The 17,370-nt window shown below is 43.1% G+C and overlaps 1 protein-coding gene across 5 annotated transcripts in view; it reads left to right on the top strand.

The window, feature by feature from the left end:
• Fyb1 (FYN binding protein 1) overlaps positions 1-17,370 on the top strand; it is a 130,603-nt gene that overhangs the window by 45,239 nt on the left and 67,994 nt on the right. For all 5 annotated transcript variants that reach the window (XM_057790180.1, XM_057790178.1, XM_057790179.1 and 2 more), the window contains exon 2: positions 6,476-7,607. In XM_057790180.1, the coding sequence (XP_057646163.1) occupies positions 6,476-7,607 (1,132 nt within the window). The remainder of the gene's footprint in view (positions 1-6,475; positions 7,608-17,370) is intronic.

Raw genomic sequence — 17,370 nt, 5'->3', positions numbered from 1 at the left:
GGATGGATGGATGGATGGATGGATGGATGTTTGATGAATAAATGAATGATTGAATTAGTGAGTGAAGGAATGAGAACCCTAAGCAGATGAAGTCATGAAGTCCCCCAGAAAGGTGAGGGAAAGAGGATGGCAAGGTACAAAGAGTAAGATGTCTACCATGGGAAGTGTGAAACAGAGAGCATCACAATTTTAATGAGAAAGGGCGTGGTTCAGTGAAGAACTCTATGACACCAAAGGAGAAGGAAGCAGCCAAGCTCCTCAGAGACTTGTCACTGGAGGGGGGGGGGGGAGAGCAAGAGGTGTCAGGTGATTGTGTTACTGAAGGCTAACACTAGAGGTGTCATTGAAGGTGATTGGTGATCGTATCATTGAAAGATGACATTAAACACTGCATGTGAAGGGGAAGAGACAGAATGGAATGAGGTAGGAAATGCCTGGGAAGTAATAGCTCAAAATACCATCTGTTTCTGCTCTGGAACTTTCCTCACACTTCTGTTGTTTACCTAGCTTAACACTCTGAATTCCTCCCCCCCCCCCCCCCCCCCCCGCCATGAGTAGCAGTTGCCGCCTGTCTCAGTCAGTGCGTTGCCATCTGAGCAGATCTCTCGCCTCAGCTGAGCTTCTGAGTCAATAGGATGTTTATATGTATTCAACAAACTGAATTTTCTCCTGCTGGTTTTAGTGAGCAATCACAAGAAAGAGTAACAGAAAGCTAAGACAATTGGAGACACAGGAAAAAACAGAAGGACTTATCCTGTATTATAGAATAAACAGTAATCCCCCAAGAACCAAATAATGTAAAACATATGTGTAAAAACTTTTTACAATTATCTCAATTATCTCAATAGTTAAAATGTAAATTCTTCAAGGACAATCTTTGAATTTCATACACTTTGATAATGTAAGCTAAAGGAACTTGAAAAATGCTAAGCTGATGTAGGCTGAGTTTGCTGTAATATACGTCATTTTATTATTTATGCCCACACACGTATATAGGTTAGAAAAGCAAAACAAGCAATTTTAGGACTGTTCATTGTTCTATAGTATCTATAGAATCTATACTACCATCCTCTGTGTTCTCTGCATCCCATCTCTGCTCACATCAAGAAGACATCCTAGTCTTTGAGGAAGCATATGAAAATCCTGCTGATTGCCACTTTGACAAAGCAAGGCAGTTGAGATCAGGGCCTTATGGCTTGCTAAAGTCTCTTGCTTCCCCCGCTCCCCATTTACAAAGCAGAAACAAGAGAAAGATTCTGGTTTTAACAGGTGCTTTGGAAGCCGGGCGGTGGTGGCGCACGCCTTTAATCCCAGCACTTGGGAGGCAGAGGCAGGCGGATCTCTGTGAGTTCGAGACCAGCCTGGTCTACAAGAGCTAGTTCCAGGACAGGCTCCAAAACCAAAAAAAAAAAAAAAAAAAAAAAAAAAAAAAAAACAAAAAAAAAACAATAACAGGTGCTTTGGGTAGGTAGCATTAGAACCAATGCTGCAGTGTGATACCCACACAAGTTTCCTGCCAGCGTATTCAGGCCAACCCACCATAAAGAAATAGACAAACACACACAGCCTTGGGAGAGCCCACGGGTGCCAGTTGTATTCTTCATGGGACATTTTCCCTCAAAGTGTAAGCCACTGAGGATAAGACATTGCTGGCTGGAGAGATATCAAAAAAAGCACATCCACCTTCATGTGTAGAAAGGATTGTCGCAACTAAGGCTGTCACTGCTTTCTGCTACCAGCTCCTCCCACCAATGCCCTGCCCTCTGAAGCACTCAGCTCCTGCTCTCAGGAACTTAAGTTTGCGGTGAGAGACAAGTTCCCACATCCTGTTGAGAAGGGGCCTTGCACTCACTCCAGCCTCAGAAGTTCAGCTGACTGGAACCCACTACAGTCTTTTTGCTATGGGATGGAGATGTAAGAACGGATTCGTGGCTGAGGTCAACCAAGAAGTGAAGAAATAATTTTCCAGCTTCTCTGTGGATGAGTCACAGAGAAAATCAAGTTGATTCAGTCCATCAGTGGGTGTATTTAATGCATATTGTGGGAGAAAGTTCCAGGCCTGAAGGGGATGTTTGCATGGGAGGAGACATGTTCCTAACGAGGGAAGGAAAGTAAAATCAGGTCCTTGCTTTTACGTCTCACCAAGTAGACAGTGTACACACTAAATATGCAAATTATCATGAGCTAAATGTTTTTGCAATGCTGTTGGAGGGAAATAAATCTCTTTGTATGTCTGTTGGTCTATACTTGGGCTTACCATCTTCGTATTTGTTTAGGGTTTTTTTTTTTTTTTTTGGTTTTTCGAGACAGGGTTTCTCTGTAGCTTTGGTGCCTGTCCTGGAACTAGCTCATGTAGACCAGGCTGGCCTCGAACTCCCAGAGATCCGCCTGCCTCTGCCTCCCAAGTGCTGGGATTAAAGGCGTGCGCCACCACCGCCCGGTTTTGTTTAGGGTTTTATCATAAGTATTATATTTTCATCTTCCACTACCTCTAACTTTATAACTTTATTGGGTAATTGCTGATAATAAGGAGTTTCAAGAATATTTATTTTAAGATTAAAAAAATACATTCTTCCATGTGTACCAGGTAAACCAGATGAAATACCTTCAAGGAGAAGAGACAGCATTCTGCTTCGTGAATGTGTGTGTTAGTGTGCATACACATGTGTGCATATGCATGATTCATGTTGGGTGTGAGTGTCTGTGCACATGTGTTGGGAAGAGAGAAGGGATTGGTTATACAAAATCTATCTGTCATTGTCTTTCTTCTACAAAGCAAACCACTGTGCCCGAAAGCTATTTCTCTACGTTAGTTTGATCTGCTTGAATCCATTACATTTCAATGACTTGCTTTCTACTTCAAGATGGAGAACTTTTGCAGGTTGGGGAAGGGTTTCTGTTTTCTCTGTGTTTAATTGCCTTACAGCCAGTCTTTGGCAGAGTGGCATCATTATCACCAGCATGAAAGCTGGGCCTTTCCTGTCCTTGCTCTCTCCGACTTCCTGCTCCTTGTGTGTAATCAGGTAAACCGTGGAAAGGACTACAACTGGATTCCCAGAGGTTTTTTTTTTTTTTTTCATTATGCATGAGCCCCTCACAGCCTCAGGTTGTCCTAAAACACCACTGTATTTGTGGTCCTGATATTGGCGATCACGCCAGGAGTAAGAAAGAATGGTGGCCAGTGAGAAGAATCAGGATTCAGAGCAAGAGAGTCAACGTACCAACAAAAGAGGGAAGACATGCCCCACAATCTAAAAATTATCGACGAACTTCTTAAAAAATCGCATAAATGGTTATTATTAATTTATGTTTCCAGGGATTAAGCACATTATAGACCATAACAGTAAGGCATTTTTTTTCTTTTGTGCATTTTGCCTAGGAAGGAATAACAACACCCACAGAGATGATTCATTCTCCTCTTGCTTTAATCCCAAGAATGGTGAACACATCTTAACAAGGTCAAAATTGAGCTTCCAAGTTACTTTTGATTTTTATTTGTTATCTATCATTCCGAGATCTTTTATTTCTTTTGCACTTTAAAATCTATGCAAGCACTTGTGATGTGGCTCAGTAGTAGAGAACTTACCTGACACTCACACTTCCTTTGGTCTGACTGTGGCATTTTTACTAAGCTAATCATCTAAGGTTATCAACCCTTAGCTTCAATTTTAACATGAATAGCTAGATTTTTTTGTCATTGATGAAAGAGGACAACAATGATTAAACATTAATAGTCTTGCATTCTGGTTTCATTACAAATTGAATATTTATACATTGTTTTTACTTTAAAAGGGGATTGGGGAGCTGATGAGATGGTTCAGTAGGTAAAATGCCTGTCAGCAAGCCAAATGGCCTGAGTTCAGTGCCCAGGAGCCATACAGTGCGAGGAGAGAGCTGACTCTCTTGTGTAGTTCAGGTTGTTGATGTGCCAAACACACCAGGGAGCCTGGCTACACTCACTGTTTCTTCAAGGGTCCCACAGAGGAACCCGTCACTCCTCCCTCCCCATCTTTCAGCATCCACTGAAAACGCTCAAGAGGACAGTGACTCAGACTCAAACACCATAACTCTGTGCGTAATTGATGAGTGTGTTTATTTGAAGATACATTAGTGCAAATAATTCAATTTTGACTCTATCTGGAAAAGACAATGCTATATTATGAATGAATTAGAAACAATTATGGTAGCAGAAAAAATCAGTGGTTAAGTGTTGCATTCAATTCTTAATCCATTTATTTATATATTTTTTTGTTTGTTCAGAGCTAAGGACCAAACTTAAGGCCTTGTGTTTGCTAAGCAAGTTACTCTACCACTGAGCTAAATACCAACCACTTGTATTAACCCATTTAATCTTTGCCAAAACAAACAAAAACAGAGTGACAAGTGGGATTAGAGTTCCGATTTCTGAGATTAAGAAAGCAGATCAGAAAAGTCAACAACTTGCTCGATGCCATGCTACATAGTGAAGCCAAGGTTTGTGCCTCAGTCAGATAGCTTCAAGGCCCAGACCTCTGTTAGCTCAGACACTTGCAAGGTCTCCTGGATCCAGATTAGCAGGCGAGACTAAAGTTTCCACCATACATCCACAACTTCCATATTTTCCAAGCTAAAAATAAGCATGGTGTTTGACAATGGCCAGGGGTATTTCAAGGTTTTTCCCCTCTACTGTGTAAGGCGCGAAGCCGATTGGCAGAGCCGGGCTCAATTCCCCAGCAGTGCAGGGAGGAGGGAGAAGAGATGATCTCGGTAAGGTTTCTTCTTTATACAAAAACAGGAAGCCGTCTGATGTGCGAGTGTTCTCTCACACTGTACACCCTGCCTGCCCTGCGGACTCATTTAATGCTCGTTGGAGCAGCACCATGGCATTGTTTGCACGAGGAGATAAGAAAGCTCATGGCTATTCCTTGTCACCTGGCTCCCAAGCCTAGGTCCTTAAATCGCTTGGCTATTCCACCTTGATTTTAATAATCCTCAATGAAATTATACATAAAGACTATAAATTATGCCTCTATAGAACTACAGGGATCAAAAAATTTGTTTTTAGAAATAAACTTCCTTGCAACCAGAGAGCAAACTTTTGTGAGTCTGCATTGTGCATGCTTGTGTGTGCGCAATGCATGTGTGTATGTCTACACACTGTGCACTGAGGATTGAGCCCCGAACCCCGCCCGTGATGAACACCTGCCCATCAGTGAGCTACATCTTCGGTCTAGTATCTCATACTGCTTTCTCTGTGAAGCTTCAGTCAGAGCACTGAGCAAGGGGCTTCTTCCTGCCTTTTAACTTTTTTTTTTTTTTTTTTTGAGGCAGGATCTCATGGAGCTGAGTCTTGTATCTGTCTCAGACTTGCTATGTAGTCAAGGATGACTTTAACATTCATAAACTTCTGATCTTGTCCCAGGCCTCCTAAACGCTGGCCGTGGAGAGTGTAACCCCACACCTGTTTTATTTCTATTTCATGCTAAGCATCTGAGCCAGGGTTTCATGCATACTAGGCAGATACTCTCCCAACTGAGCCACATTCCCCGCTCAAGCTCCGTGGTTTTTTTTTTTTTTAAAGAAAGAGCGAACACACTGTTAATTGTCCCAGGTTAAACTGGACTATGTTAACAAAGAAAGGGGAACGTCTGCTGTCTTTCCTGAGTAATTTCCTAATTCTCGTGACAGGGGCAGGTGAAGCAGGACCTCAGGGAACTGATAAAAGTCATTATGGAAGAGACAAGACTGAGAGAAAGATCTGGAAATGAGACCTCCCAGCTAGTTCTTACTGCTGGTCTGTTGCCTTCCCTAAAGAAGCCTACGCTTCCACCTCATGGTCTGTTAGTCTGCATACAGCCACACAGTAGCACTCTGCATTTATAGATGAGGAAACCTCATCCCGTTCCTTTCAGAAGGATTGGGATGCTCTGTAGCATCTCCCCGACAGCAGACAGACTTCAAATGCAACAGGAACAGGAAAGCTCTCGCCAGCCACAGTGAAGCTAACATTGATTTGCTGGGTCAAAGCATAGAGCCCAAATTCACAACGTCTTCTTTCATTTTTAAGTCCAGTTTCCACATGAGTCTCAGCTGTAAAATGTGGAAGAATTCATTGGTTGGTCACTTCCATATGTTTTTCAAGTGAAGCAAAAGTCTGGAAAAATATGGGGCGTGAGTAAGCCCAACGAGATAGGTAGGCAGGCAGTGAGGGGACAGAGAAACCTCAACACAAACGAGTGAGTCCCTGTGTGACAAAGAGAAGTTTATGCACAGCCACAGCCCTCCTTTTTCAAAAAAAGAAAAAAAAAAAAAAACCTCACTACTTATTTTGCCATAGAGGAACTTAAATGTTACAATAGCTGGCCAGCCAATCAGCGGCACCCCGACACTGCAGCACTCTGGCCGCAGATCAGGAAGCCCTTAAAGGTATAGTATTTTAAATTGCAAGTGAGACTTCTGGTTCTCAACTGGCTTTTGTTGTTCCCTGTGCTCGTAGGATGGAAAAACAGATGTGAAGTCCCTCATGGCGAAGTTCAACACAGGGACTAGCTCGACAGAGGAGGTCTCCACCAACAGCAGGCCTTTCAAAGTTGCCGGCCAAAACGCGCCTTCGGGAATACAAGCAAGAAAGAATTTATTTGACAACCAAGGAAATGCCAGTCCTCCCGCAGGACCCAGCAACACGCCTAAGTTTGGAACCACAAAACCACCCTTGGCAGCGAAACCTACCTATGAGGAAAAGTCTGACAAGGATCCCAAACCCCCATTTTTAAAACCTAGTGGAGGGAACCAAAGATTTGGAACACAGCCAAACTCGGCTTCTAGAGACCCCGAGATCAAAGCGGGGTTTCTGAAACCTGTAAGCCCCAAACCCACCAGTTTGACTAAAGAAGATCCTAAACCGGCGTTTTTACGACCTTCTGGCAATAAGCTTCACAATTTGAACCAAGAGTCGGACTTAAGGACGCCAGGACCAAAGCCAGGGCCTACTCCCCCGGTACCCGAAAACGATGTAAAGCCAGGGTTCTCAAAGGTGGCCGGAGCTAAGAGCAAGTTCATGCCTGCGGCACAAGATGCTGACACCAAACCCCGATTTCCCAGACACACCTTTGGCCAGAAGCCATCTCTGAGTACAGAGGACTCTCAGGACGAGGAAGGCACCTCTAAAAATGCAGCTGTCCAGAAAGGATCCCCAGTGCCACTGGGGGCCAAGGGCAAGGGTGGCCCTTTCAAACCAGCCAGGGAAGACACAGAGGAAAAGGACAGCGGAACGTCAAGTTCGCCCTTTCCTGGAGTGGTTCTGAAACCTGCCGCAAACAGAGGGAGCCCAGGGCCCTCCAGAAACTCTGAAGAGAAAAAAGAAGATAGGAAAACAGATGTTACAAAGAACATCTTTCTGAATAAAATGAATCAGGAAGAACCAGCCCGATTCCCTAAGGCCCCTTCCAAGCTGACAGCAGGGACACCATGGGGTCAAAGTCAGGAGAAGGAAAAGGGAGACAAGAATTCAGCAAGCCCCAAGCAGAAGCCTCTGCCTCCTCTGTCTGTCTTGGGCCCGCCTCCACCCAAGCCCAACAGACCACCCAATGTTGACCTGAGCAGATTCCGCAAAGCTGACGCTGCAAACAGTGAGTGTTTCTCATTGCTAGTAACTGTGGTTTGCTCACAGTGGAGAGCATTGCAGCTTCTAGGAGAAGCTTTAGAGCAAGGAGCGATTGCGTAACTGATGCTCGTGCGAGTATAGGGTCAATTTTCCTTTGGTGGTTTCTTCACTTTGTGTAGGAGGTCGGAGAAGGTCGAAAATCCAAGTTCTATTGGAGTATTCAATGAGAAAGTGCCTGGCGGCAGTGTAGGGGGCCACTGACTTTTTAGAGGGGAATAATGGGAAAGAAATACACCTATTTGACTAATAAGCGGTTTTGCTTAAGGATAACCATTGCGTTTATTCCCTTGTGTTTTATTTCTGTTGATTGAGAGAGATGTGATGCCCATCCCCAGTCGAAGAGAGAAGTGGGCAGACCTCTAAGTCAGCATTCTAGAAGGGCTCAAATGTCATGACCGAAGGATGTCTGCCTTGTCAGGAGGCATTTTCAAATGTCACAATGGACAATGCTAATGACATTTGGGAAGTAAAGCCCCTTCCTACAACACAATAGCAGTCTCTCATCCAGGTCAAAAGGTCAATGCTGCAAATGCTATTGATCATATTGCCCAAGCCCAAGATTTAAGCAGGAGAGTTTTTAGGAGATAGTATTTCATAGGTTTTTTTATTTTATTTTAGCTGTTTTTTAATTTCCCAATAATATCTGTACTGTTGCAGTTTATGAGGGCATACATAGCTAGTAAATGAAGGCAGACAAAGTGTGTTTTGCTGTCCTTCTAGAAGACTGGTCCAGTTTTCTTCCCAAGACGTTAATACAATATTACAGTGTATGGGTGGAATTAGATACTGAATATCTCTGTAAACACTTGTCACCCTGTGTTGTGATGAGGAAGGCTCACTCATGCCTGTGGTGATTAATATTCTAGCAAATGGCGAACGACTGCTGTCCCTTGTAAGATGGGAAAAAAAAAAGATAGTTACAAGTGATCATACCACTTTAAGTCATATGTTTTTCCAAATAAAATTATCATCATCTAAATCTATGTATGGTGGTATAGGCCTGTGACTCAGGAGTTGGCAGGTGGAGGCAGGCAGATCAGAAGTTCAAAGTCTTGGGACTGACTGCTTTAGAGAGTTTGAAGCCAGCCTGAGCTATGTGAGATTCTACCTTAAAAAGAAAAATCTTGTCTGATACAAGCAGGTCTAAGCATAACCATTGTCTCTGGTAGACCTTCGCGCAGGCTCCCTCTGCCTAGCTGAGCGAGAATGTAAGGTGAAGTCTAGGTGGCACAAGGCTGTCATCACCTCCAGACTGTGCCACCTGCTTCTGGCTGGGGCCAACAGAAAACAGCGGCTTCTACCAGGGATGGAGAAAGACCACAGAGCCAGGTTCCCATGACGATCACCCCAAGACTGGTATCGTCAAGTTTGCCCCCTTCTTGATTCACCAAGTTCACCCAATTTGATGTGTATCCTCCAACTCAGAATGGCGGCTTGCAGGAACAGTTCTAGGTGTCTGCTAGAGCCACCAAGGTTTTCTGAGTTCGCAGCTTTTCCTCCAGCGCTGAAGTGCCGGTGATAAACGTGCCTAGCTCGATATGAAGCCTCACACTGAAGGACTTTGGGTCCTTGGTGCCTGGGACAATTCAGAACATTAGCCATTCACTTGTACTAAGGTGGGAAAGAAAAGAGATTGTATGCTTAGAAAAAGAAAAGGTCTACCAGATGCTTATCAATGACTCTTTTCTTCAATCTACTAAGTTGTGAGGCTACTGATGGGAGTGAAATGCTTTGCGGTGAGCATAGAGACGGGCTGCAAGTATCCCATGTCTTATAGTTGCTTAAAGTAGTTACAGCAATTTCCAAATTACCGAAATTGCCTGTGTCATCCCCTTGGCCTTTAAACCTCTAGGACTCTTTCCTACTTTCCACTGCCTTGCTCCTTTTCTATTTTCACATCCAGATAAATATTTGCCATTTGTAGAAGACTTTCACATCACATCACACAATCCTACTCTATGTATTTGGTGCAAGCAATGAAATGGAATTCTATCCCAGCACAGTTAGGGAATTTGCCCAAATTGTAGCTTACCTACGCAGGGCCACAACTGGTTCTCGTGTCTCTCTGATTCTATAGACTGTGCCATCTCTGTCCCAGTCCCCATGCTGGCTGCCTTTCATGAAACATAGACCTCTTGAAATGATGAATCAGGTACAAATGGTACCCAAAGACTCTGCAACCCTGTCTTTTGTTCTGTCTTTTGGTTAAAATGTGTCTTTTTAAAAATTACTATCAGTAAAACTGTGAGCTCCCTTAAAGCAGAAATCAGTTTGTTTAGCATTCTCCTCTCATTTGTGGAACAGAAAAGGCATGAATTTTCATCACTTTCCTAGGGGTGTACTCCCACAGAAGGATATTAATATGGAGCTAGCTGCCCCCAGCTTTTTCAGTATTAAATTATAATGCTCTCCATAATTTACTAATAACTTCCGCATATTGTCTGTACATTCAGTTAAATGGAGCTTTGACACAAAATGAATTCTACACAAAGTGTCCCCCTCAAAGAGATCTTCTCAGTGTCTTGTCTGTAAACTGCAAACATGCATATGTCACACGGTTTTCTGAATGGGGAATAACAGTAAAATGTAATAGCTGAAAACATTTTTGGTTCCTCCACCCGCACCGACACTAGAACCATTTACAACTACAAAACCCTAAACACTTTCTTAAGTTGAAATGTCAAAACTCTCTCTTTCTTTTGACTCTCTTAAAAGACTTCTTTCCAGGTGTTCTGGTACAATTCATCGTAAGGTCTGGGTTCGTAAGCACCCCGCCAGGCCCAGCTGCGGGGTGGTAGGTAGGAGGTGGCAAAAAACAGCTAGGAAACATTCTGTTCAGCCTTCTTCCTTGTCTTGTTATTAACACTAGAAAGAAACACTAACTGTTCTGTGTGCTAACTAAGGAAATAATCGGTTAAGACCTTAACAGTTACAGGAATGAATCCCGGGGCCAGCATTAACCAAAGGCTGTCAGAATGCTGTGTCCCCTCCTTATTTGTATGTTTACTCCAACTAATCCAGTAGCCAGGAACTTGATATCCAGAAAAGTTGGAGTGGGGTTACAAATACCCATTGCTCCAATGGAGGACCTGGGTTTGGTCCCCAGCACTCATTTGGCAGCTCACAGCCATATGTCACTCCAGTTCCAGGGATCCTATTCTCTTTGCTCAGAAGAGCAAAATGGGCACCAGGCACACATGTGGTGGACAGACATATATGAAGTCAAAACAGTCATAAAATGAAATAAATAAGCAAAAAAAAAAAAAAAAAAAAAACTTGGGAAGAACTTGGGCTGTGGTTGGAGCAAAATTCAGCTGGAGAGCCCCCACCCTTAGTGCTTCCTAAGGGGGAAGCACAAAGGGCTATGCCAACAGCAAGTGACCTGTTTCTAGGAGAAGGTGACAATTTCCCCCACAGATTCCAGTGCTATCACCACCTCCTTCTGGTCCATCGTTATCCCTTTACATGTTCTTTTGTAATATGACCTTACTGGACTTTTATTTTATTTTATTTTTTTGCTTTGTTTTGTTTTGTTTTTCGAGACAGGATTTCTCTGTGGTTTTGGAGCCTGTCCTGGAACTAGCTCTTGAAGACCAGGCTGGACTTGAACTCACAGAGATTCGCCTGCCTCTGCCTCCCGAGTGCTGGGATTAAAGGCGTGTGCCACCAACGCCCGGCCTTACTGGACTTTTATAAGTGGAAAAATGATTTATCTCAGTGCCTAGCAGGATTTCTCACAACATTGCTGCAGGCCATTATAAAAACAGGGACCCAAGGCTCAAATGCATCTTAAAGACTTGAGGGTCAATAGTCTTCCAGAGAGCCAAGTTTCTCCACAGTTAGCTATGCTACTGTACACTTGGAAGTTGAGAATGAGGTTTACCTAGAGTAAATCCAATGATGTCTCAGTGGACTATCCCTGGGCACTAGCCCAGGATGTGTGTGAAGTGTGTGCACGAATGTAAACCCAAGGATGTCTCATTGGAATATCCCACGGCACTAGCCCGGATGTGTGTGCAGGGTGTGCACGAATGTAAACGCAAGGACGTCTCACTGAAATATCCCAGGGCACTAGCTCGGGATGTGTGTACAGTGAGGGCATGAATCAGAACTTACTCAGCTGTGTGGGTCAGCCTGAGGAGGCAATGAGGCCTTCTGCAAATTGAGCTAGGCTCGTATTCTCCAGACGTTTACACACTTTGAGACTGGAATCCAGGCTTAACTTCAATTCTCTCACCATCTTGACTCTGGGAAACCTGTCTTTCAGAAGATGTCTGGTCCTTATATCCTAGGTTGCAACCCTTGGGGAAGTATCTACTCTTAACCAATCAGTCAGCTCACCTGCGTTTAACTCCTTAATATAAATGCCTCAAAAAGGCTCCCTTCAATGCGCAACTCTTTGGTGAGATCTGCGCTACCCTATGCTTGGTCTTCCCTCACTAAGTTCTAGACATCTTTCCTCAGTGTAAACCCCGTTCCCTTGAGCAAACTATTCCATGGATGTTTATATCCCAACAGCCTTGCTGGACTTTGTAAAATCCAAACTCTCGTCATTACAGCAAGCATTTACAGCCTCTGTTTTCAATTTCTGCCAGCAAATTTTCCTCTGGGAAAGTCTGAGGCTATCCTGAGTTTACCCCTTTGAAAATTCCTTGTTTTCTGTTAGAATTCTCAGAGAAATCTCTGTCCTGGAAGTACGGATATTTAGCTAGGCCATGTCTGTTCATCACTTGATCATCAATTATTTCCTGAGAGACACTGGCCCTCTGTCATTCTCAGGCTCTTCCAGAGTTCTACATTTCCATACATATAGGGATCTCACCATCGTTTATGATTTGACAGATATATGATGGGAAAATCTAGACGCTCTAGTCTAGGGTGATAAACCTATTCTCCCCTCAAACTATGCTTTGAGGTCTAAGCATTGCTTTAAATACCGTTCTCCTCAGTGTTGGAAAACTGTTTGGGATTTGAAGGCAGCCCTTGCTGGAGACACAGATTTTGTTGTTCTCTGAGCTTTTGTTGAGTGTTCTGTCCCTGGCATTATACAATCAGCATTAACTGCTGATCCTTTTGTGGTATTTAGGGCATCTCTGTTGAGGATTTCTCTTGACCTCACCCAAGCTATTCGGTTACCCCTCAGTCTACTTTGGAAGTAAAATGTTCCTGTGAGAATTCACAGGCTTTTCTAGAGCCACTCTCTTCCACCAACAAGATGCTTCTGGACCCGGAGAACAAATCAGGAGCTTTGCTTAGCCTGAGAACTCTCTCCTTATTTCCTTACTCAACATCTTCTTAAAGTTTGTCTATGAGGTTATTTTTCCTTCCTTCCAAGGTGGCTAACCAGTAATTTTAGATGTCTTTCTTACTTTTTTTTTCTTTTTTTTATAACTATTTTTTATTTGAGAATTAGAGGAAAGGTATCCTGTAGCTCCCCTCCCTCACCATTTCATACCAGCTTATTCTCCAGATGTTCACACTTTGAGACTGGAGTCCAGGCTTAACTTCAATTCTCTCACCGTCTTGACTCTGGGAAACCTGTCTTTCAGAAGATGTCTGGTCCTTTCTTTTATCCTAGGTTGCAACCCTTGAGGAAGTATCTACTCTTAACCAATCAGTCAGCTCACCTGGGTTTAACTCCTTACTATAGATGCCTCAAAAAGGCATTGAAAACAGAGGCTGTAAATGCTTGCTGTAATGATGAGAGTTTGGATTTTACAAAGCCCAGCAATGCTGTTGAGATATAAACATCCATGGGATAGTTTGCTCAAGAGAATGGGATTTACACTGGGGATCAGAGGAGAGATGTCTAGAACTCAGGGACCAACCATCCAGTCCCTCATGAGTTAAACAGGCAGAAAGGAAACTATTGAGTGCTTACCTGGAGCTTGATACCACACCCTGTAAACTACTCAGGACCAAGGACACTCAGACAATACTCCCAGTACTGACGACTGTCCTGCAAACACTTTGTGGAGGGTCCTCATTTGACCAGCCAACCAGCTTATAATTTGAGAAAAACAAATACAGCAAGAATTGACAGTGTGACCAAGCAAAGAAGAGAGCCACTTGTGGGGAAGCGAAGTCGTTTCTTTTGGCGCCTAGGCCATGTTGTCCATGGTATATTTAGGTTTCTGGTTCTTTGCGTGGTCCTGAATTTGACCTTCACAATTCTCCCCTACTCCCATCTCAGTTATTCTTCTAGCACTGTCTTAGCTCAAGAGTCTGCACATGCCCATTAATTCACAGGAAAAGGTTTTCTTAGAGTGATATTCACCCTGTACGGAAGAGACTATCACTTTCTCATTTATGAAACAGAAGTTCCTATAAAATGTTATGGCAACATACCATGATTTCACATTGTAAAACCTCTTCCTGTGGTCCAAAGGCTGAAATTGGTGCTTTTCTGAGCTTTAATGATAGGTGGAAATAGTACCAAAATAGCTGGCATTATTTCAGCATTAATCACATTTGTGAAATGTCACCAACATTGACCAGTTCTGACTTAAATGAATGGTTTTCCAACAGCTGACTTACCTTTGAAGTGTGAAATATATTAAGAGATGATTCTTACTCTATTCCAGGTTTGACCAAATTCAGGTAATTCTTAAAATTTCAAAAGCATTAAAGTGAAATTTTTATTTTCTCATGGAAGACAGAAAATCAAAAAGAAAGTTCAAGAATCAAATACAAATTCAGCTAGGCATGGAAATGATATAGTTATTGCTCAAAGGAAAACTGTTCACCCAGAGTAGGTGAGCTCCTACATTTAATCTCTGAAACTGATAAAAAAATGGAGTATGAATCTGATAATGAAATATAAAAAGCTCTTCCCAACTTAGTTTTGATGTGTGTACCCAACTCAACCAAAATAACTAGCTAGGAATTCCAGACAGATGTGTTACATAATCCCTGGACAGGAGTTATCTTCTATCACACAATCCGCTAAAACAATCTCCAAGCCAACTTAAACAAACTTTTCAAATAGAGTTTGACTTGTAGGCTCTATGTAAATGGTACTAAAGGTTCTTTTGTCTCTCTGCCTTGATTAAAACAATTTCTGAGATGATGGATTCATAGGCCAACATCACATCTTTGTGCATATGTTTTGTATTTTGAAGACAAAATGAAGCTGGCTTCTAAAAACGAATGATTAACTGCAGCTGTTGGAAGAACAAAAGTATGCCCCAGGAGCAGAAATCTAGCTACCTGATTTCTCAAAATTTGTTGGAAATTTTTTATTCCTTCGTAGAAAGCATAAACATGATAATTATACCAAAGTTCCGGGAACTGTCTAGAACACTAGATTATGTATTTTTCCAATAGATGAGAGATAAAGAAGAAAAAAAAGCTCAAAAAGCTTGGCGAACCTGTTATTAAAACTGCTAGTAAACAGAAAAGAAACAATTTTCTATTTTGTTTTCATTGTCTTCAAAGGCAAATGGGATGATGTTTAATGCTGTCTGGCATGTCAAAGGTGGAAAACCCCAGCTAGAGCCCCCAGTAGCAATAGATACTATCAGCAAAATGTAACCGAACAGGCGACATCTGGTTTCAGGAAAAAAAAATATGAACCCAAAACCATATGAGGTTTTTCTTACCCCAAAGAAAGGAGCTGCATTGTGGAAGCAGCCGCTGCGCTGAAGGCAGCAGTCGGGTCTCTGCAGCTTCCAGTACTGATGCACACAGCGGCTCTTCAGCTCTTCTGGCAACTGCACATGTTTCTCTGCGGGTGGCGTAGGGCCAGTGCGCTAGGGAGACACACAGAACACCGCTCTCAATTCATTTTGAGACAGGGTTTCTCTATGTGGTCCTAGCTGTCCTGGAGCTCACTACATTAGACCAGGCTGGCCTTGAACTCACAGAGATTCTCTTGCTTCTACCTCCCGAGTGCTGGGATTAAAGCTATGTGCCACCATACCTAGACTAAGCACTCTCAACTCTTGACCTGAGTTTCTTTTAATTCTCAGGAAAGTGAGCAGGCTCAATTGATTTTCAGAATCACCTTGTGTGACAACATGACTAGTGTGACCATGCACCAAAAATTCCTGTCCAAACAATGAGGGCCCACGGATAAACATTGCAGACCAAGATCTGCTCACCGCATGCTCACTAGATGGTGCTCAGCTATATCAGAACGAGAAAGAAACCTAGATTCAGTGGAAAGGAGTTCCTTCTCAGTGGCTGACTAACTCTCCTGCAGGAACCCATAGCTCTCTCCCAAGTTGTCACCTTGAAGAGGGCGAGTTACCACACGTGACTTCAGTGACTGAGGATCTAGACTAAAGCTTCTCCAGGAATGCTGCTTCTGCCTGTTGTCCAGATGCTAGCTTCCAGTTCATCTACACACACACACACACACACACACCATACACACATACATATGTATGTATGCATTTGTATGTATGCATGTCTTTATTTCCACACATATAACTATGACCATGACTTATTCCTTGACCAGTTTTCTTTCTTTTTAAAAAATATGTCATTTTATTTTATATATGTATGCACACATGAGTTCATACACGAGCGTGTGACTCTGTGTGAGTGTATATGCACACGTGTGCCTGTGGAGGCCAGAGTAGGGCATCAGATCCCTTGGAGCTGAAGAACAGGCCTTTGTGGGCTCCCCAACTAGGTGCGGAGCGGAACTCTGCTCACCATGACTGAACTGCGTGGCAATGAGAAAGTTGAACAGGTTTGCTGAGTTCCTTACTGAGGAAACAGAAAATCTTGTTCGTGTGACTTGTAAATAAGAAAGGCTGAAGTTTTAGCTGTGTTCCGGTGCTCCATAAACTCTGAATAAATGAATTCCAAGCACCACCTGAGCGTTGATAGTGATAGCTACTGCTCTGTGCTGATTCATGAAGGAGCGAGAGGCTCAGTTTCTCAAGGGCGAGCCCAGAGTCTGTCTCCTGCTTCTCCTAACTTGGATAGATCTAGAGAGCAGCTCTTCCTTGCCCCGGGCTGCATGCTGCCACAACAAAGCAGGGGTGCAGGCCGAGTCCACAGTTGTCACTGCAGCCTAATTACTGCAAGCAGTCGCACGCAGGACAGATTGTACGGAAGGCTTCAGGGACCAGAGGCGTTAATGTTGAACATAGCATGGGTGGGCAGTGTCTACTCTGTTCTTCACAGACAGTGACAGCTTTTAGAACAGACTTCAGCCTCTTCCTGTGGCTCACCTCTCTTTCCCTTTCTGCATTTGCTTGACCCATACTTTTCAATAGCAAAACAAAACAAAACAAAGAAAAAAAACAAATAAAAAAATAAAAAAAATGTTCTTTCCATTTTCTGATTCAGGGTATTTCAACCGCCTGGAGCCCAAACCCTTCCAGCAGGCTTTGCCCCTTTCGTGCTCAAGCAGGTGTTTCTGACTTCGAGGTCTCTTCCCCCAGCAGGAGGAGATGGGAAAGGATGGCCAAAGGGGAAGTGGTTTATTCTGTGTTGTTATCAGTACTTGCTATTTTGCTAGAAACGGATATCTGATGGTCAGGACATACCTGGGAGATGTAATTCATCTAAACCCAAGGACAGGTAGGAGCTGTCCCCAAGGGATGTAACAAGCAGGCTATTTTTTTCTTTTTTCTACTTTTAGTACTAAATGACTAAACATCATTAAAAAAAAAAAAAAAAAAAAAAAAAAAAAACAAGAATGTTAGAAAGCAGCCTTCTGCTACCAGACCTGGGACTTGAAGGCTTTCGGGTTCTTTCCTGAGTTAAACTGT

The sequence above is a fragment of the Chionomys nivalis genome, chromosome 15 (genome assembly GCF_950005125.1).
Source record: "Chionomys nivalis chromosome 15, mChiNiv1.1, whole genome shotgun sequence".
In the NCBI taxonomy this organism is placed as follows: domain Eukaryota; kingdom Metazoa; phylum Chordata; class Mammalia; order Rodentia; family Cricetidae; genus Chionomys; species Chionomys nivalis.
This window is presented reverse-complemented; position numbering and strand designations above follow the sequence as displayed.